Source organism: Cyprinodon variegatus, unplaced genomic scaffold (assembly GCF_000732505.1).
Source record: "Cyprinodon variegatus isolate N-32 unplaced genomic scaffold, C_variegatus-1.0 Scaffold244, whole genome shotgun sequence".
NCBI lineage: Eukaryota > Metazoa > Chordata > Actinopteri > Cyprinodontiformes > Cyprinodontidae > Cyprinodon > Cyprinodon variegatus.
Genome location: NW_015150697.1, coordinates 394,521 through 416,443, shown reverse-complemented (window position 1 = coordinate 416,443; position 21,923 = coordinate 394,521). Strand labels below are relative to the sequence as shown.

Sequence of the window (21,923 nt, the reverse complement as noted above, 5' to 3'; positions counted from 1 at the left end):
CATTTTCCACTATTCTGCACTTTAGATGGCTGTATCGATACTTTTGAAAATGAGTATTGTATCCGGATACAACGTTTCAGTATCGATACTTTTGAAAATGAGTATTGTATCCGGATACAACGTTTCAGTATCGTTACTTTTTTGAGTATCGATACGTTTGACAACCCTAACATGTTGTTGGAAGCACCTGATGTCAGTCCTGACTGGAAGCAACATAGCCTCCGGACAATGCCTACTGGTTCAAACTGTAACTTCATCTCGCAAAGATAAGCAACATATCTGAAAATAACACTAAGTTATAAGCATATATAAGCACACAAGAGCACAAAAAATGCTAATGAGAGCCTGCACATATAGCGGGCTGTCACTTTGCAAAAGCAATATTAGAAAGAAAAAAAAACAATGGTTACATAAATAACTTTAAAACAAAATTACTAATAAAGAAAAGATATTTGAAAATGTAGAAATTAAACATGCTTTTCAATTATGTTTTAACAGAACGATTTAAAGGATAAACTCATAAAACAGGCCTTGATAAAAATGATGGTACCCATGGAAAAGACTTAAAACAATGTGACCAAAGGGATATGTTGAATCAAGGTGTGTCCACTTATTAGTATTTCAGGTGTCTACAAACTGTAATCAGACAGTGGCCTGTGTATAGGGCTACAGCTCATCACTGTGCTGTTTGGTGACATGGTGTGTACCACACTCAACATGAGCCAAAAGAAGACAATGAAAGATAATTGTGTTAATATTCTGGAATTTTATATATATGAGGCTATAGCCAGCCTCCATAGATGTGGCTGCAGGTGGAAGGTTGATGGCAAATCAAAGAAATGGATAATACGAATGATAACTAAAAAGCCCAGAAAACTTCTAAGGAGATTAGAAGTTAACCTCAAACTCTAGGAGCATCAGAGTCAGATTGTGCCATGCAGACGTTTCATGCTTTATAGTTGAGTGATCGTTTTCCCTTTTTACTGATACTATATACAAAAACAAAAGAAACAAAGTCTAGTTGGATGCCTTGTGTTGTCTCCCATCGCGCACCTGTCAATGAGGCAGAGGGAGAGAGGCTGAAAAGCTGCAGATCCTTGTGACTGGCTGCTCTGAGCAGTATGTCTCAGTGCCAGATATTGCCTGGGGAGCCTTGTCAGCTCTGTGCCACATTTAAAACAGTTTGGAAGGAATACTTGTTGCTGGCATGAAGTAATACCTGCTGGGCAGTGTAGTGAGACACCACGTGCGAAGCTGCACAAATAGTAGGATATTGTAGTGTTGCAATGTCTGCAACATTGATTTTTTCTGACCAATGATATCGATATCCTTTTTTACTAAGCGTCTGGAAGCCATAATGTGGTTATCTATCGTAGCCTACTAAGATGGCACGTGAAACAACAAATCTGTTTCAGAAGTGTAGAACTATGTTTTGTATAGAGAAGGCTCTGTCTCCTCTAGGAAGGATGAGAAGCTTTTCCAAGTAGGGAGAGGCCAGTTAGATCTTAAAAAAAAGGGAAAAAAAGATTTTTGAACTCTTTACTCCCTTTTGAACTCTGAGCTACACTGGGATCTATTGAAGAGAAGCCAGGACCAGAGTGATGCTCTCCCTTTTCCGTGTTCCTGTTAAAAAAACATGTCGTACCATTTTGCACCAACTGGAGACGACCAAGTGAGGCATGTTTGACTCCATAACAGAGGAAATTACAATAATCTAATCCAGATTAAATGAAATTTGCATGAATTACTAGATCATTTTGCTATTTTACTTAAATGATAAAACTATAGCTCAACATGGCCGTCACATGAAAATCATGTGCGTCCTAAACCAATGTTTGTTATAATGTCAGGGAGTCAGGAGTAACAAGAAGGGAAAATAAAAATAAAAAATCTTCTAGGTCCAAAATTTAGTCTTAGTCTTTGTTCATTAAAATGCAGATGTATCACTATTCAACCTCTAATATCCTCAAGACACAATAAATGAGGTTTAATGGACCATGCATTGCTTCGACTCATAGGCACACATATTTGGCAATCATCAGCATAGCAATGGAAAGAGAAGCCAAAGTGTTTTTGAAAATAGACCCTGGAGGAAGAGGGCACAGAGAAAAGGGCAAATCCTCTATAACTGAACACTCAGAGACCCAACAAGACAGCAGAGCAGAAAAGGATCCACACCCTGCAATTTTTACAGATAACATTCTGTCTGTCAAATATGACCTAAGCCACAACTGAGCTGTACCACTAATGCCTATTTGGTACAGTAGACGTGACAGTAAAATGCCATGATCCACTGTATATAAGCAGCAGTTAAGTCCAGCAAAACAGAAACCACACAATCATCATATGCCAGGAGAATGTCATTATAAACTCTCAGCAGGGCTGACTCCTTTTGATGAAAATGTATAACACCATAAGGAAACACATCAGTGATATTATTTTTTTTTTATCAAGGAAAGAAGGAACTGAGAATAAATATTTTTTTCCAGGGTTTTTGGGCGTAGAGGTTAATTTGAGATGGGCCATAAATTCCCCAACATTGCAGGATCAAGACCAGGTTTCTTTATCATGGTCTGCCACACAGTATGTTTAGAGTTATCTACTCCACATAACTGACTGATGTTGGAGGGTGAGCATCAAGTGCCCAAAACATGGTAAAACTACCATATTAAAATTACTTAAGACAACCTTTTACACGTTTCCTGTCATGTTAGAAGACCATAAAATAAAATTTGAATTCAAACAAAAAAAAAAATGTGTTTCTTTTGGAAGTCATGAAAGCTACAGTGTTAAAAAACCTTGATAGCTAAGTTTACATTAAGACCTGTGTAAAGGGAAAAACTTTGATAATGTTTTATAAAAACATTGGCATAAAACACTCCGTGCATCAAATTGGATAAAATTAAGAGATGACATTAACATTCAGCATAAAGTGGTTAAAGGCAAAATATGTAAAAGATTGCAGAGGTGATTTAGGGTTTTCCACTCTGGAACTGTTGGTGGAAAGTCAAAGTCTACTGCCAAACAAAGATTATTGTCCAAGTTGACATTCACTGAAAAGTAGCCTTTCGATGTAAAGTGGTGACATCTCCTAAGAGAAAGGAGTAGTCTCTAGGCAGAAGGTTTATAGCATCAGAAGTCTCTAACTCCCATGGAGACGGCTTTTAAGATGAACAATCCCCTATTATTCAAAGTCAAACAGTGGAAAGTAAAAGTTCACCAACAATGAGAGGTACTGTAGTAGTTCTCTCCATGACAATTGACCATCAGCAAACTGTGCTAGGATGACAAAACACAATCCTCGGAATTACAAGCTCCCCAGACAGAGACTGATTTAATTTTAGGCAAATATTGTCAATGAGTAGATAAGATTGAGAAAAATAAGTATGTTTGTTGTCAAAACTTTTCTCTATCTGCCATTATGATGCCTCTGCATTATACTTTTCTCGGTTTTTCTTGCATCTTTTGTTCATATACAGCTCTTTGAATTGTTTTGCTAATGCAATGTGCTCTGTGTCTTAAATATCCAGAAGAAAACGTTTAAATTAGCAATATGGATTATCATCACAACCCTTTGAAAAAAAAAAAAAAAAATTCTATTTAAAGCAAATGGCTTCTTTTTACGAGGCTATGCAACAACTGGCACAAACAGTAAAAACCGACTAATATCATACAATTACAGTATGATGTCGAGTTATAAAAATCAGAAAGGTGAACATATAAAGTTCCATAAAGATCCAACATTTTCACAACAGTGGGCTGTCAGTGCCAAACATACCAGCAGGATAATGACAGCTTTTTGAAAAAAAAAAAAAATAAAATGAATAAAAAAGCTGTACGTTTTTTTTTATACTTCAATTACAGTATAAACCACTCCCAGTTAGATAGCTGTGGCATAACATAAGTCAGCCCTTCTCAGGCCTTTCATCAAACACGCTTTATTTTTAAGGAAATGTATCAAATACGAAAAGAACTAGAACAATTAGAGTGAAAACGATTTTTCTTTACATAAACTTTGAAGCACTAATTGTTTTACAATAAGTAATTGGTTATAAAGTTTATACAAATATAGACATTTTTAATCAGAATCTATAAACAAATGCATGGAAAGCTCTAACTATATTTGGCATCGACTGAACTTGCAGTGTTCTACACAGTGTACAGTTAAGTGAGTGCAAATACTCATGTATTGGTCATGCGCAGCAATAAATATTTAACATGGGATACAATTTAGACAGCTAAAACCAAAAGGGAAAGGGTTTAATATGTTAAATTATTAAGTTTAGCCAAAACTGCAACACTTGAATATTCTGTGTAAGCATTTAAGGCACAACATGCTTTATAAGGGAGTCATGTCACCATAATGAAGCTAAACTTTTTCTTTTACAGAACTGGTTAAAAAAAAGTTAGAAATGTTATTGTCTAAATGAAAGTTACCTGGTTGTACAGAGCACACACATGCAGGGCGGTGTTTCCAGATGCATTCTGGGCACTCATGTCAGCTCCATAGAACAGCAGATGTTCCAAATGCTGGACGTGGCCGTAGCGACATGCCTAAAATGATAAATGAATAAACTTACTGCTATGGCTCAGTGTTACTGAGAAAACATTGTCAATGGGTTGAAAATGCAGTTAAGAAATGAAGTGTGCTACGAGGTGCCATGAAGGAACCACATAGGATTATACTGAGGAACACAATATGTATGAGGAACCTGGCCAAAAACTATGATCAAAAAGCACTTAAATAAGAGACAGCTGGGCTGCAGCCAGCATCTTTCCTTATTGTCTACTTGTCATCATCAAGATGTTACTCTTAACTACTTTTTTTCTTTACCATTTAAAACAGCTAGTAGAAGAAGTTTTATTGGCACTTATACCAGATGATGCTTTAAGCAGTTCATGAAAACAGTGTCCCAACATTTCTCATCTGAAATATGTACAAAATCTTTCATTTTCATTTTTTCCCCCTCATTTTTTGTCATTAATTCTTATGAGCACCACGTCCACTAGGATAAAGGGTGTTGCTCACCAATCCCGAAGCACCTCCAGCCTTCCTTATAGCTACATTTTACAGGAATTCCTCTTCACTCACAACAACAGACTCTAAAAGGAGATAAAAATCTTGTTTGCACTACCTGAGGCTAAATGTAAATGTGTGAAGTTATTCTTGTAGGACATTTTCTGCTCTGCTGCTGCACCTAACTTGGAGCAATATTTTTTCATCTTTTCTTTACTTTCCTGTTTTGTCTTTTGTCATTCATATAGAGGAAAAATACCTCTCCTCAGCAATTGCTCAATTGCTTCTGTCTTTTTCTCACTGGAGTGCATTTAAGAAATGAGGGAATGCAAAAATAGTGCTGGGATTGTTCCACATTTTCACTTTTCTTTGGCATATTCCATTGCAAATGGTGTACTGTATACCTAAGGTTTATTAATACCGAAAAGCATGCAGAAAAAAATCAAACACATATGAAAGGGTTGGCAGGCATAAAACCTATTAATACAATCCATTATTTGTGTAGGCATTAAAACAGTTTGTATTTTGTTTATGCAGGCCATATTAAAGTTAGATAAAAATATTGGTGATAGGTAGTGATCTGCACTGAGAGACGGAAGAATATATTACAGTCATTGTGGTTTATGCTCTTTAAGTTTGCTGTCCAGTCAAGCAAACTAAAACCATGATCATTAAAGCAGGTAAAATTACTTCTGGCAGTGTGGAAAGGAGCCAAGTCATTCAGGAAAATGAAACCAGCATATCTATAAAGCTTTTTAGTAGATGGAAACACAAAGGGATCTCAAATTTTATGGTAGACAGCTGTGCTGACTTTGCACTTGATACAATGCAGTGGACCAAGACCAGGAGATGACAAGGCTCCCCAAATCATGACTATGGTAACATTACTGGACCTCAAACAGGTTGGATTCTGTATGCGGGTGGTTACAAAACAGATCTTTTGAGGTGGAGAATTGTGGAGCCTGGGGGTCTGCGGCTTAAATAGCTGCTGGTTCCAGCTACTGACTTAGCAATAGACTATAGGTCGGGTTCAACTTGTCCCAAACCCGCGGGCATAAAGCCCGACCTGGCCAGAGTCCAAACAACGCACTTAAATTGTGGGCAAAAGCCTGAAGACAACCTAACATGAAAAATTTATTTTATGTATGCTATTAGTGCTAATAGACATAATGAAGTCTATGCAGCATGTACCACTATACTAAGTATGGTTTAACCTAGAGCTCAGTGCAGTGGTGCACACCACACAGACTGACTGCATCTAGTAGCAGTAACGCCTCAAATGAAATATTTATACATGTCTGCTTTTGTTCACTTCAGAGTGAGTATTGCCTGTGTGTCACGAAGGTCACATGCAGGGTGTAGGAGAGCAAACCTAGATGTGCTATCTGCTCCCACCTTGCAGCTGCAGCGTGGACTACAGTAGCATCTAATTATATACTTTACCCCAATTTCTCTCTATTCTTAAAAGAGTAGACAACAACTTAAGTGCTAGTCCATAATTTTATAATAAAAGAAAATAGATTTTATATCCATTACAACTGAATAGACTAAGATTTTATTGCATGACATGAAAATAAATCTAAGAGCCTGACCGGACCAAAATCGATCCAACGAAATTAAGGCCCAACTTTGACCAAATTTGGAATCTAGCTTAAAGGTAGGCATACAAAGTATACTTAGTGGTGACCAAAGGCAGATGCAAAGGCAGTGAATGAAAGAATGACTCACTTTTGGGGGCACCTGTTTGCAAATGTAGCTGTTATGCCTGAACGAAGGGCTATGATGATGTTGGCATGTACAGTTTGAGTGCATAGGAATAGGTCCTGCAATAGACACTGTTTGACCTTTAGAGCAGCACTTAGATGGTTTTGTGATAAATATTGCATAATTTAACAAGTTTATATGAAAATTAAAAAAAATACAGAGTGACATTAAAATAGCACCCAATAGGCCCACTTTAGGCAGTTCATCTAAAAAACAAAACTGTGTACATTTCCATGCAACTCAAAAGCAATGTGTACAGATGTGATGACAACAGCTGGAGTCCAATATTTGTGTGAAAGATCATCAGTTTTTAGTATTGCTCTGTCATTAGTCAGTTATACCAACAAAACTGCAATGGTACGGTACATTTTTGAGAGCAGCTCATGCCTTAAGGCGGTGTGTAGGAAAAAAAGGTACAAGATATGCTGGGTTTGCTCTCAGTGGTCTAGACCACTTTAACACACAGGTCTTATGATTTTGACTGCTACAGTAGTAAATGACTTGGTTATGGTCATGTAGGGTGAGTTGCTTAAGAGTACTTTAATTAAAGCAAATGTGACATGTGACTAGTGGCCAGCTAATAACTGACAGAGCAATCGCTGATTCTTTGCTGGGTGCCTGGTCTGCATATAGGTGCTTTAATTGCTTCTTCATAAAGAGAAGAACCCTGTGCCACCTTGTCATTGAAGCTTTAACAGAAAAGCCAGTGATGCTTCATTTAACCAGCAGGATGAGCTCTGATTTATGGGATTTTAGTGCCCTTACTTTGCTGTTGCTGCTGCACATATAATTACAGTCAAGGTGAATCCTGGGGTCAAATACTTGCTCAGCTGTTTTGGAAATTTGCAAGAGTTGAATTTCTTAGGGAGGAACCTTTACATTTTCCAGATTCCCTTACTTTCAATGAATAACAAAGTACACCATTTAACAGTATAGCAAACTACTTGGCCCAAGAATGTTGGCATTGTGTAGAGTTCATCATATCTGCTACAGTGTGTGCATGCAGAGGCATTTAGTCTGTTTCTCATTGTTGGATTTGGAGTACTGAAGGTGAGGCAAACCAATAAACCAGCCTTCACTGGTTGATTAGGAATTTAAACTGCCCTATCACCTAATAGAGTCTTCAATTAAGGGAACAATAAGGCTTGTTAAGTCTTTATCCTCTGTGTGTGCCATGCCTGTGTTAAACAGATGATACGATTTTAACAGCTTTTCTTTCCACCTGTGCAAAAGCCTAAAAGTTAAATGCTAAAAACTCAGAACATAGGATGTACTGTACTTTCTTATTACTGTAACTCTATCTGTAAGGACAGCCTATACAGGCTACATATTTCCATAAGTGCCCTTTAAAGTTGATTATTCACCTAAGCTCAGCTGGGACCATCATGACCTGGTAGTTCAAGAGTTGCAATCATCAAAGTATGAATCTCTGGGAACAATTATTTCCACTCAACTGCCTCAAAATGAAATAGCAGTGTCAGTTTGTCACTGTCATCTAGATAAGATGAAGTATGTTCATTTGTGTGTGTGTCCATGTTCTCAACTGAGCAATATTGGTCCTTGAAGTAGAATTGACATTAGCAATTAAAATGTTGTCAAACTAACAAACACAAAGAATTGAACTGAGTTAAACTGAGTAAACAGACTTCAGGTCCTTATTAAACTATGCAATGGTTGTCAGAAAACAGCAGTCAATAAACCTACAAAAAAATACAAAAAAACTGATGACCTCCTTGTTGACAAAGGTAATATGCATTTTTCAAAAGTTACTATTAAAGGGGTGTTGTGCAAGTATGAGCCCCCATTCCGTCTTTGGAAAACACACCTCACCCTGCTGTTGGTGGTCCCTGGGCCTGGCGCCACTGGTTGTACGGTAGCTTTGTTTCTATTAGAGCCCCTAGGGTGGCTGAGGCTAAAATGCAACTTTCTACTATCAGTCTGTGAGTTTGTAAAATGCTTTAGGAACCTTAGACTTGATAAGCCTTATATGAATATATGACATATATCAAGATGTTGTTTTTTTTTCTAGAAAAAAGATTTTTACAATCTGATTTTAAGTTTTATTCAAAAAGATATATAGAACCTTTCTTCATTATGCTTTCAGTTGCAGCAGTTGTTACAGTCTTTTACCTTAAAGTTGACTATAATTTAAAAATAAAGACAAAAAACTGGCTAATTGTGAAGTTATTTGTATCACTATCGTCTGAAATTAATATGTCATCTTTAAGACAAAAAGAAACCAGAAAAATTGCATTGACAACTAAGAACTTACAGCATTTTTGCTGCTTATATGCTAAAGTTAGTAATGCTAACTGTGATGATTGTGAAGATTCTCTCACAGGTAGCAGCAGGTACTATATTTTGAATGTAATTGCTAACAATATTGGCTATATAAAACTTTATATGTCTTAATATAAACCAAATCTGTTTTGTTAATATTTATTGCATTATAGTTATTATAATAATTGTAGTTAATAGTTGTCAGCATATACTGTAGAGTGGACCAGGAGTTAATCTTTGGACCCCATTCACATGTGAGGTTACGGGGATGGAAGCCATTATGGTTCTTTTCTCATCTGCCTACTTACCTTGACCAGCTGCACATCAATATGATCCTTAATCTGCTTTCTAATGATGTGAATGATAGAAATCATTCCTCTTTGTTGAAGGGAATGTTATTCTTAAGGAGTTCCTAGACTTTGTATTCATTTACTTGAACTTTGAAAACCATACAGTTTCTTTCTTACAAACTGTCCATCAAAGCTGTTGATGGTTTGTGTATATCATGGTGTATTACCTGGTGTATCTCCTGCCAGCCGTTCTCATCCTCACAGCCGACCTGTGCGTGGTCATGCAGCAGCAGTTCACAGCAGTAGGGGTCTCCCCCAACCATTGCACTGTGGTAGAGAGGAGTGAGACCCCTGCTGTCTTTATAGTCAGGTGAAGCACCCAAGTCCAACAGTGTCTGCAGGAAAAGTTTTAGTTTTGAAGTTTTATCAGGTAAATGAGGATTTATTCCATACAATTAAAAAACAGGCAGTCACCATGTAGTGGCAGCCACTGGAATGTCAAATTAAATTAATAAATCCTGAAAATATACCCTATTAGTATGCATGTGTTGAAGCTGTTGTTAAAAATAATAACAAAAATGCACTCAACAAAAGCAATTACACTTCATTGAAAAATAACTTTAGCAATACTGAAACCCATAAAACGTTTCAATATTCTCTAACATACATGTTTTTGAAATGTACTGTTTGGATTTAGTAACAGACCAACACAAAGTAACGCATAACTTTAAAGTGGAAGAAAAAAGCAAAGAATGCAGAGCTTCAAGTCATCTAAATACACCTGCACACCACTTTTTCTTCTACAAAATGTTTGAAACATGTCTTTAATTTCCATTTAACAACTCTGAAGGACCTTGTAATGGTATATAACACATGATGATAAGAAAAATATATACTTCTCCACGGCACTGTTGTTTTTTTACAGTTCTGGAACTTTATGCATACTGCATAAAAGAATAGATATCAAAAGTATGGAGAATGCTTATGAGTGAAAGCAAATAATCAAATTTAACCAATTCAGAAACAAGAAAATTGCAGGATGCACAAAACCAATTTCACAACATGAAAGGCAATTCAATTGCTATTGTAGTTCATTCAAATAGGGGATGCTACTGTATGCTTCACTTATTGAATAATTACTCAAGTATCTTATTTAAGCTAACAGGTTATCAATCCCTGTTTTATTGATACATTCCCACAGGAACCAATTGGAGGCAACTGATCTGACCAAAGACATAAAACAGAAGAGTCAGCGCCAGTATGTACCTTTGTGTATTGTACTTACTATAAGGGCGGTGTGATTCTTGCTGCGCACAGCCTTGTGTAAGGCCGTAATGCCATCCTTTGTTCGGAAGTCCAGATGTGCCCCTCCATTTTTAAGCACTTTGATGAGCTCGGTACATCCCTCCAACTGTGCTGCCAGCGATAGTGGGCATTCTGTGAGATCCAAGGCTGAGTAAGCAAACTATATTCAAAATGAACATTTTTTCCAGTTACACCACTGTGTAGTCTTGATGAAAATAATATCTGTAGCTGTCAACATTTAAAACATTACAATTGAAACTGTTTATTTAAAGTGACTCTTTGTTTACATAACCGACTGTCTGTGGTTATTGTCACATTCCTGTCTATCTAAATGGCAGCTCTTTTAGTGTTACACTAAGCTATTCCTGTGTTCCCCTCACTTTGCAGCTCATCTGTGGGACTACAGGTCACCCAGCAGGGAAACAACCTCCTTTGTGGTGGAACAAACATTTGAATATACATAAGACGATTAGGAGGATGAATAATCCAGCTTCCCAGCAAGCAGGAGGCTTATTTCAGAAAAGCCCTACATGGTCAGTTGTGTTGAGGACAGACAGCAAAAGGTAGAAAATACAATAGAAAAACAAATTAAATGAAGATAGGCAGTACAACAGAACACCTTATCTGTGATCATTGGGTAATATCCCTTTCCTTACCTCCTGTATCTGGATCATGGAAGTTAGGATCCAGGCCCTTTTCCAGGAATCTTGAGAGCTTTTCAGTGTTCCTCTGCTGCACATATTCCATAAACTTCTTCAAGTTTGCCTGATGCAGAGAGACAAGGAAGTAAGGTTAAAGGAAAGATGAGGAAGAGATAGCTGTGATTGGGTGAAGTCAGACTCATGTGGATAGGGATGTTTAATAATGCAGTCCACAGATGAAAGCTTCAGCCTCTGCTCTTTCCTTCTGTGTTTGAAGGTTTTATTTCTGTTCTGTCATGCCAAGCAAATGGACCAGAAGATATGTAAGCTATAATAGAAGCGAGTAAAAAACAGAGGGGTGTGAAGGCTGAACTGACTATCCTTTTTTTCATTCTTGGGCGTTATGGCTCAGAAAATAAGATTAGCAGGCTAATTTCACATGTTGACTGCATATGTAATATTAATAGCTGTGGAAAAATGATTAGTTAATGCATCAGTCATGTTACTGTGAGGTAAAAATCTGTTTCAGGGCGTAAACACTCTCTCCAAGGAAAAGCTGATGCAAAAACCTAACAAAGGAATTTATTTTCTTATAATTGGAAATATGCATTCTCATAATGAAAGAGAGTAAATATGTAGACTATTTAAATAAAGTAAAACCAGGGGAAATGCCTGAGTAGTGGTACTATCTGAGAGCTGAAAACAGGAAAATAAAATAAAAATCAATATGGTTGTGAAATACATGAAAAATCTAAATGAAATCTTAAATAAAAGTATAAACTATTGTCTTTGATATAAGTAGTAGTAGTTTTCTAATGAGGATTACCAAAAAACTTTGTTGCACTCTTTCAACATTTTCCCGCTTTTATCGTCAGGTAATATTGCCATCCACAAAGTACTGTTGTTACAACTTACTGGAGACATGTTACATGCCACACCTAACTCTTCCAAACAGCTACATGCACAATGAATACAGAAAACAGAAAGAAGCATCCTTCTGACACTCACCATCATAAACTGCCTGATCCAGTTTCAGTGTTATCCCCTTTAACACTTCCCAAATCTTACACACCAGGCTCTTCCGTCCACACCATCATCTATATCCCACTTGCCTGTACAAGCCAGCTTCTTGTTCACACACATCACACTGACATGCTGTACAGATCCAGCGACCACTACACTCGATGTCTCTGAGTCAAACTGAGTGAGAGAAATTCACTTTGGCTTTCTCTTTTTTTCACATGTGCTTTCAGGCAGTTGTTATGGTGATGGGATACAAAGACAGCTCTTGCAGCCAATGTACACATGAGTGGGAAGAGCATGGAGATTGTGTCTATGTGTAAGTGTGTGTGTCTGAATGACAGCTCTTTGTGTGTCCTGAATAATATTGCAGATAATGCCGTGAAGAGCTTCCTCGGATGATTTACCAATCAGGTGGGCCTGATGTGTGTTTTATTGCCTGCTCAACACAAGGCTGGATAAAGGCGTCTACTTTATTTTCCTCAGCGAGGACCCTAATGAACTCTTGATATTTTCTGCCCCTGGCTATCTTTTATTGTCTGTAACATACGCCGTCAAATGCACTTTTATTCAAAAACACACACAGAGAGGGTTATTTTTTCAGAAACAACCACACAAACTGGCAAATTTCTTCAAATTCTGAAACCAAACCAAAAAGACGACGAGGTGTAATAAATCATATCCGTAAGGGAAAAGCTTTGTTATGCAACGGTATAATCGCAAAACAAAGACTTCAACTCAACTCAAAAATACTTTTTTAATCCTGAAGGGCAATTAAATAATTTTATTAATTAAAGAAGGTAATGAATGTTACTAGAAATGGAACTTCTCCAAATAAACTACATCTAAAACAGTAGTAAATCATAAACGTATTCAGAAATATTGAAAATATATCCATTCTGATAGAATGATTAAATCCCTTTTCTATATATTATTATGTAAGTCATTACAGTCTAACATGAACAGCCAGCCTGGATTAAAGGGGAGAATGTTTTGGGGGTTTTTGTGATATACTGTATTAATTATTTAAAGATGCCAAACGACTATCAGATGTCTTGGTTGAAATATAATTTCTTCAAATAATTAATGACGAAGAGCTATTTTTAAATTGTGTATTCATAGCACTGAAACAGGAATGGTCAAAATAGATTTTTTACATGAACCTTACAGAGATACATTTTTGGTTCAAACCTGATTATTTTGTTAAAATGTGAAAGTTTTCCTAAAAGCTTCATCTTATACGTTTCCCCACTCTTATTCAGTAGCTTTTTGAATTTGAAAAATAAAATTCAGTATGCATTTACAGTACAGTATGACAAATATTTTCACACTGAAATCAGGCTTTATCAGTGGAACTTGCAAAAGGAAGAAAGGATCTTTCAGATGATGGGTTTGAATTTCTCTGTTAAAAAGCCAGTGAAAAAAGTACCTCTCAATCACAACTGCCCACTGTTTAAAACTTAATTCATCGATTTGCCGTATGTTCTGAATGATATTAGCATGTGTTTTACGTTTGTTTTAACATCTTAGTAGTTGAGAGAGAGTTCTTGTGTGGGTGAAATACATTCTTCAGCTGGACTCAGACATTACTAAACTCAGTGTTTGAGGATACTCGTCATTTTCCATTTATCCAGGACCAGGTTGTGGGGGCAGCAGTCTCACCGGACCCTCCCAGACTTCCTTCTCCCCAGACACATCTTCCAGCTCTGCTGGGGGAAGCCTTAGGCTCAAGCACCAATAAAGAGACACAGTTCCCCCAGTGTGTCCTGGGTTCTCCCCTTGGTCTCCTCTTGGTGGGACGTTCCTGGAACAGGGAGGTGTCCAGAGGACATCTGGAACAGATGTCCAATCCGCCTCAGCTGACTCCTCTCAATATGGAGGGAAGCGGCTCTACTCCAAGCCTCCCCTGGATGACCAAGCTCCTAACCCTGACACTTAGACCGTCCCAAGCCACCAGATAACATGAACATAGGTGATGGCTGAAACTATACCGACTGATAAATCAAGAGCTTTGCCTTTTATCTATCAACCCAAGGTTGGTTGATAGATTTTTGACAAACTAATCAGCGTAGATGACTCAAAAGGTTTGAAAACCCCTGTTATAAGGGGACCGGTACAGAGTGGGACTCTTAAACTGTTTGAGAATGTCATTTTAAAAAAAAATTAAAAATCAACAAATAACAGCTAATAGCCTTGAGGCATTTTATTTCACAGCAAAGGAATGACGGATAAAAACTTCTTTTGATGCTAAATTTGTATTTGTTGATTGTTCTTATGTTGATTTTGTACACAAGTGCACAGAGCGCTTGAACTCAAAGGAAATATATTACTGTTTTACAAACAAAATCAGAAAATGTTTTTGTAACCCCCTGATTAGATGATTGTTAAAAACAAAGCAATTATTGAACATTGAATTATTAACAGTGGATAATTTTGAAACAAAATTCTTCGTAGGGTGCTATACAGTATTAAGCCTCAATTTGGACCTCGGAGGCTGATGTTGTGCATTTTTTTCGGCATGCATGGGCATATCTAAAATAGAGAAATTTATCATGAATAGAACTCCCTGCAAAACTTGATAGCATGCTGAGCAGACAGCTCAAATATTTGAAACAAGTGGGTAACATAACTATAAAAAATCTGAAAGAAAATACAAAAGGCTTTCATACAAAAAATACAGTAGAGTTAAATTCAAGCAAAAAATGTCTACTTTGATAGTTCAAAGTAGATATAAAACAACTTTAATTTAATCACATTCAGTCCAAATCAATCTACCCATCATCTGCTTTAATCTACGTCCAAGTTGCAGCATAAATACATTAGGTATATGTTTGTCTTCCCACTTACTCTATTATAAATAAGGCTTTAACATTATGAGAAATAAATTATATAATGGAGAGCAATCTTAAATTCATGCTCTGGCCCAAAACCCTGTAAATTATCTGTTTCCATTTATCCTGTCACCCCTGCAAGCTCACATAGCCAGGCAGAGAAAAACCTGGCAAAGATTAGCAAAAACACCTCCACAGTATCTCCCTGGTTTGATGAAATTTCATTCAACATTCTGCCAAGTCTGATTTACTAATGAATGTAATCTTCCAAATGTACTGTCAATATTTAGCAGCAAGGCCATTCATCACTGCCTGGATGTGTTAAACGTCCAATAATTTCCCATAAGCATTATTCACTTCATTACAAAATAGACAGGAAATTTAAAGCAGACTCCAAAGAAAGTGAAACAGTGTAACATTATGAACCCAGAGCCCACTCCAAATTAAGCTAAATAACCACAATGTCATTAGCTGAACTGTATAAAAAACAGCTTGTGCTGTGTCATTTATTTGAACACTAAGAATTTCAACTGGGATGGGCTTCAAATTGCACAGTTTGAAGTCAGTTACTGCAAGGCTCTTGGAAGCATGGCTGCTGCTGTACAGCATCCTCTGTCACTAAAACGAAAAATGATCAGCCCAGATCTGACCACACAAAACCACACTCTGCAGGATGCTGGCAAAGCATGCAATATGCAACATGCTTTCCGAAAATCCTTTTTCCTCCACAATTTGTCTTCTATCCCAGCATTTATTCTATATTCCATGTATTTTCAAAGTTTAGTCACCTTTATTGAAAACAGCTGTGTGCATTTAAAATTAGAAGGGGCAATCACTGTCCAAATATACTACTAATATTTAGAGTGTAAATGTACTGGACTTATATTCATATCAGTAACCATCTTAATAGAAACCTCTGTCAACAATTATAATGTTATGAAAAGTCAGATTTGCTGCTTTACACAGTGGCTACAGCAGAAAATGCTGTAGTTAATTTTGTCTGGTAATCTAATAGCTGCGTGACTTCTAGTCTAAAACCTCTAAATAAACTGCTGTAGGATGTCATAACCTACTAACACACTGATACAAATCAATAACAGAGGATTTATTAATGGACTGGATATCAACAGGCCAGAAACCTAGAATGTCTGCAGAGAGATATTTTCCAATGAGCATCATTCTTACAAACATGATGCAAACATTGTTAAACACAAGTCCATTCCTTTCCACAGGTTTAATCTGGACATGATTATGTTCTAGTTACTGTTTAGAGCAACTTTATTAATTAGAAAACTTAAATGATTAAAATTATTATAATTAAAAGAATTTAGTGGCATATATATTTTTTTCAAGTCAAATTTCATAGAAGGATTTCCATGATATCTCTATGTCGAAGGGCAGCTCTGGTGCGAACCTAAGGGAAGCTGTGTGAGGGAAAAGCTCACTGTGCATTTGTTGCAATCTTGCTTTTGTGTATAAACCCTTCTTATCTCATCTTTAATGGATATACAGTAGACCATCTAAATTTTATATCAGTAAAGGTGTGACTCTGCCACAGTGGATTTTTCCATAGGTCATCCACATGCTTCTGTAGCAGGTTGAAGCAAGTATAAAAATCAATTGTAGTTTTCACTCTAATCTACATATAACCAATCATCTGAAATTCAAACGCAAACTTTCCTTCAGAATCTGTACCCATTCTATGGTTCTTTGCCTCAGGACTCTTAAAGCATCTCTAGAGTCCGCTCAGATCGGCACAGTTTAGGCCCTCTGGCCTGCTCCTCAGAAATCCTCTGCCTCATAACGCTCGTCAGTTGCTACCTTTCATTTCTGTTATTGCTCTCCATGTTTGTGTCTCTGTCGATCCATTTGTCAATCACAGCCGAGACCAGACAAGCCCACACTTTTACATATGTTCACTGGTCTGCATGCCAACACCTTCATGAGGTACAGTTTGCAAATATTATATCTGAATTTAAATTAGTTTCTAAAACAGTTATATTCATTAAATGCCATTAACCACTTTGCTCTTTGAAACTGATCTTTTCATTCAACCGGGTGGTAATCAAAAATATTAATATAAAAGTAGTGCTTTATTTCTTTTTTCTGTTTGTGAAGATGAGACATCCACTGATTAATATACTCATTTGTTTACAAGCACCATTTTTTGCTTAGAGCATGAAAAAGAAGTTGGTAATATTAAGACACTTGCTAGAAGAAATAGTAGGATAAAAAAGTTTTTAATTAAAAACATTTTTAATGAAAACCTTCTCTTTGTACTTAATTTTTTTTATTTAAACTGAATCAACCGGTGATTATTAAAAATTTACTTAATGAGACCTTTACAATGATGCAACCTTTTGGGTTCAACTTGGCTCTGAGACTCGGAGAAGGAAAATTGGGTCATTTAGAATGAAAAACATTTAAAAATGAAATACAGACTTGTCTAACAAAACTGATTTAATATTGAGAACCGGGAAACCTTAGAGTGTGATTGATTGTTTGATTGATTGATTGATTGATTGATTGATTGATTGATTGATTGATTGATTGATTGATTGATTGATTGATTGAACTCTGAAGTGCCTTGAGATGACATGTGTTGTGAATGGGACTTTATAAATAAACTGAATTGATTGATTGATTGACTTTATTGATCTCACAGTGGAGAAAATTACTCAGCTCAAGCTGTCAAAAAGAGAACAAGAATGTGCCAAAGAAAGACAAAGGTGCATGGGATATATACTGTATATACTGTACATTGCGTCCTCATATGACAACTTTTTTTTTTTTTTTTATAGCAGGATTATTTAATATAGATGGATATTTATATATATTTAGTTTTTGCACTGGGTGTTAAAAATAAAGAAACAGGATATTGCACAGGGTATTAAATTGTAATTGCACAGAGATTCACTTTCATACAGAAAGCCCACATTCTTTAACCTGACAATAGCCAGATGCATGTCTCTCTCCGTGGAGCTGGGCGGAGCGAGACATGCATCTGGCTGTTGTCAGGTTACACATTCTTATCTTCAGATAACACAGAACACATATCAGATTAAATAATACTACTTTAGGGATAGTATCTAGGTTTTACTTTATTGTATACCTTATACCATGTCTGTTAGTTGTGCTGTTCTTTTTACAACTCTTTGCAGGTGATCAAGCAGTATAAAAATGTTTTATCCTTACCTCCCTTTTATCTCCTCTTTCTTTAATCTTTTCTCCTTTTTTTTTCCGTTTTTCTTTTCCTGTTCTACTTACATTGCAGTGTCCTTATAATCAGTAAAACTCCCTGCATAATTATAATAAAGCATTTATATGCATAAAACAATCTGAACACTATGTCAATAGTTCTACTGCTCCACTTGTGAAAGTTAAATCTGCTGGGCTCTTTCTGGCATCAAGACAATTATTCTTATTGCCACATTACCAGACAGGACACTGTTAAAAAACAAAAAAAATGTAATCGCACATTTGCACAAGTTATTGTCAATGTAGTGTCGCATTGTAGAGTCTGGTGGCAGCAGGGATGAATGACCTGTGGTAGCGCTCCTTTTTACAAACAGGGTGTAAAAGTCAAAGTGATGTAAGAGATCTAAGTGATGTAAAAGTGATGGTTAATGGTGACTTTTCTTGGTGGGTAGTATGAGTCATTAGCGTTAAATTTAAAAGATTTAGACACCCTCTGACTGGCATGATTTGAGATAAATGTGGCTGAACAACCTTGTAAGTAGTGACAACATAAATTTGGTAAACCTTGTGGTTCAAGGTAATGACGTAGACATTATACAGTAGGCTGTCTGTTCAACCAGAGGCAACCAACAGGCAAGTTAAGATGAATATAACAGGTGCAACACCAGATTGTTTCACTGAGGCAATTTTCAAAATTACCAAGTCATAACAATGACAATGACTAGTAGTTTTTAAAGCACTTCTGAATTTTGAATAAAAACATAAAAAGGTTTCATAGCTTTATAACCAAATAACTACTTAGTTATATTTTATATGCCTGTATGAAATCTCATACTCTATGTAAATCTTTTATTAATTAAGACTATGTTTTTAAAAGTCATGTATTTCATTGGCTGTTTTTATTTTTAGATCAAAATATCCTTTTAATTTAAATTTAGAAGCTTGGTCAAAAAACATTTAAAGCATTTATAAAGCCCCCCCCCCAGTCTGCAGTCTCAAAAAGCTAGACATGTATAAACCCATTTCATACTGATTTGTATCCTGGGAAGAAATGGTTGCCCTCTTGCTTCAACTTTTGAGGATGATTTACCGGTCAGAAGGAAAATGTCTTTGAACAGTCACAGTATGCCATTCATGATTTCTTAGAAAGTCTCTTCTCAGTTTCGTGTTTATTATCATAATTCTTTGAAAGAGTGAGTTTTGTGGTCAGCAGTTATACTGAGTTTTTGTAGAAATACTATTAAGAATTATAAAAATCATCATTTCAAAGCTGTTAACATATACGTTGTAGCTTAACTGACTATTTTTTTGGATAGTAAAATACAGCACATTCTTTTATTAATTCAGAGGCCTTTGATATTTTTTTTATTTTATCAAACACATAATAATATTTATTGAATTTCATGACCCTGAATGTTCTTTAAAAAGACTGAAAGGTGACCTGCAGAGTTCTCTTTTTTAAGCATAGTCTTGTCATAGCCAAGGACAAATAGATAGTCAAATATTAAAGGAAAATATAAAATGGAATCTATTCTCCAAAATTAAAAGAAAAAGTGAGCCCAAAGTGTGAAGCTGTTGCAGAAGCAAAGAGCTCCCCCAGTGACAGGCTGCTGCATTCTAGGTGCACATAGGAGAATTATTGTAGGAGAACCATCATTACTTCAAACAAACTCAGTTGTTTGAAAAACATCTTTTCTGTATCTTGTAAATATGCAGTTATTTGATTAAGCTCAAACTCAATTTGTATTTTTTTTAAATTACTCTATTTATGTACACATGGGTTTTATATGTGCGTAGTATATTCAATTACTCTAAAACATTAATTTGATAACTAGGCCTTAAAATAATCATCAGTATGACAAAATTGTCAAGATTTGCAAGCTCAGGTTGTTTCAAAGGTTTTGGTTGAACAACATGGAAGATGGGTCACTTTGATTTTGAGCAACACTCCAGTAAAGTTTAATAGCAGTTAAGTGGACCTTATAGCTCTACATGTCACTGTCTTGGTTCTGTTCAGTTTTCTTTTAAGTATTCAGTTTTATTGGTTTAATTCCTATTTTGTTGTGTTTTCTGGATATATTTGAGTTCTTAGGTTTTTTCTATGTTGCCCTCTTGTGTTTGTCTCCTTTTCCCTATCTCCTTTCTAGAAGCCTCTGTTCACACCTTCTCCCAATCAGCTCGTTAGTCCTGCCTTTGTTCAGTCAGCCATAAATGTGCTCTCTCTCCCTGTGCAGTTCCTCAGTGCTGGTTCCTCATCTTTCCTCGTCTTTCCCTGGCTCCTCGTAGTTGTTTTCCCTGATGTCTCCAAGGTTCTGGTTTGTTTTACATTTTTTAGCTGGATTTTGGATTCCTGCCTCTGTTACCTGTGAACAATCAATTAAAACTGCAAGAACTCACCTCTGCCTCCCTACCTCTGCATTTGGTTCCTCAAACCCTGACACTACAAGCTGCACGAAGTTGCAAAATTTCAGACAGAATATATGAAATTGTGCCATAATAGTAAAATGAGCAAAACAAGAAAAATAATGTTTAAGTTGTAGAGAACGATCTTTTATTTCCGAGGGGACCATCTAAACAAGTGGTCCTCCTAATTGTCAATAATATAATAATCTTTGTGATATGTTAATGTATGATCCTACATGCTCGTCTCGTTAGCTATCTTTTTCTGTGCATGCACACTTTCAGCCGTACATAAGCCTGAACAAAATAGCTTTGCAGGCTTGAAGTGACAACTGCTACCTCGGCTGTATTTTGCAGAGTTACTGTGTTAATTTAGGGACACACAGGCTGTTAATATGAATGAGAAACTGGATTTAATAAATTACTTAGCATACAGAAGAAGCCGCAGGATTACTGAAATGCACTTGAAACTTAGGCTAGTAAACTTTGTAAAGGTTGAATAGAATGCAGTTTATAGAGCAGATATAAATTAGTTTAAATATTCAGTGGAAAATATATAAATCAGGCCAGCTGACAGTGTGTTCTGTGAACAAGATATACATATTTTATGTCCAGATTCAAGATAAAAAATCTGAATAAAACATCTTATTCAAATATATGGTGAAATCATGATAATAAATCATAATAATTATTACTTCTAATTACTGCAGACCACCTTCAGAATCAAAATCACTACGTTATTATCTTTTATCTGTGTTTGAGGATTTTAAGATGTGAAGAGAAAAATGCTCTACTATATGTTCCTACTGTACTGCTTTTTCCCCAATAGTAGCTTAATCTAGTCTGTTCCTGTTTGGCTGTGACATCATCCTGGAGAGAAATACCAACTGGGAAGCTTTATAGACAGATAGATTACAGATAAATTATAGATGACATTGGTGGGAATATTTTTTAGAGTTTATTCCTGTTTCTCTACTACACATAACTATGGGCTCAGATTCTACAGTGAGGGCCGGATCTATCAAAGGTTTGCGTGTATAAAAACGTGAGCTATTTCACTGCGCACGCTAAAAAATGTACAAACTGATCTATCAACAGCGTGCTAAAAGGATTTGGTCTTTAAAACGTGCTAAATAGCGCCTCTTATTCATTTAGTATCTTTTCTGCTATGTATATG

The 21,923-nt window shown here is 36.3% G+C and overlaps 1 protein-coding gene across 1 annotated transcript in view; it reads right to left on the bottom strand.

Moving 5' to 3' along the window:
• shank3 (SH3 and multiple ankyrin repeat domains 3) overlaps positions 1-21,923 on the bottom strand; it is a 285,728-nt gene that overhangs the window by 120,144 nt on the left and 143,661 nt on the right. Inside the window, exons 5-8 of the mRNA XM_015381921.1 lie at positions 11,313-11,421; positions 10,637-10,788; positions 9,579-9,746; positions 4,438-4,554 (exon numbers count right to left, since the gene is read on the bottom strand). Of these exons, the coding sequence (XP_015237407.1) occupies positions 4,438-4,554; positions 9,579-9,746; positions 10,637-10,788; positions 11,313-11,421 (546 nt within the window). The remainder of the gene's footprint in view (positions 1-4,437; positions 4,555-9,578; positions 9,747-10,636; positions 10,789-11,312; positions 11,422-21,923) is intronic.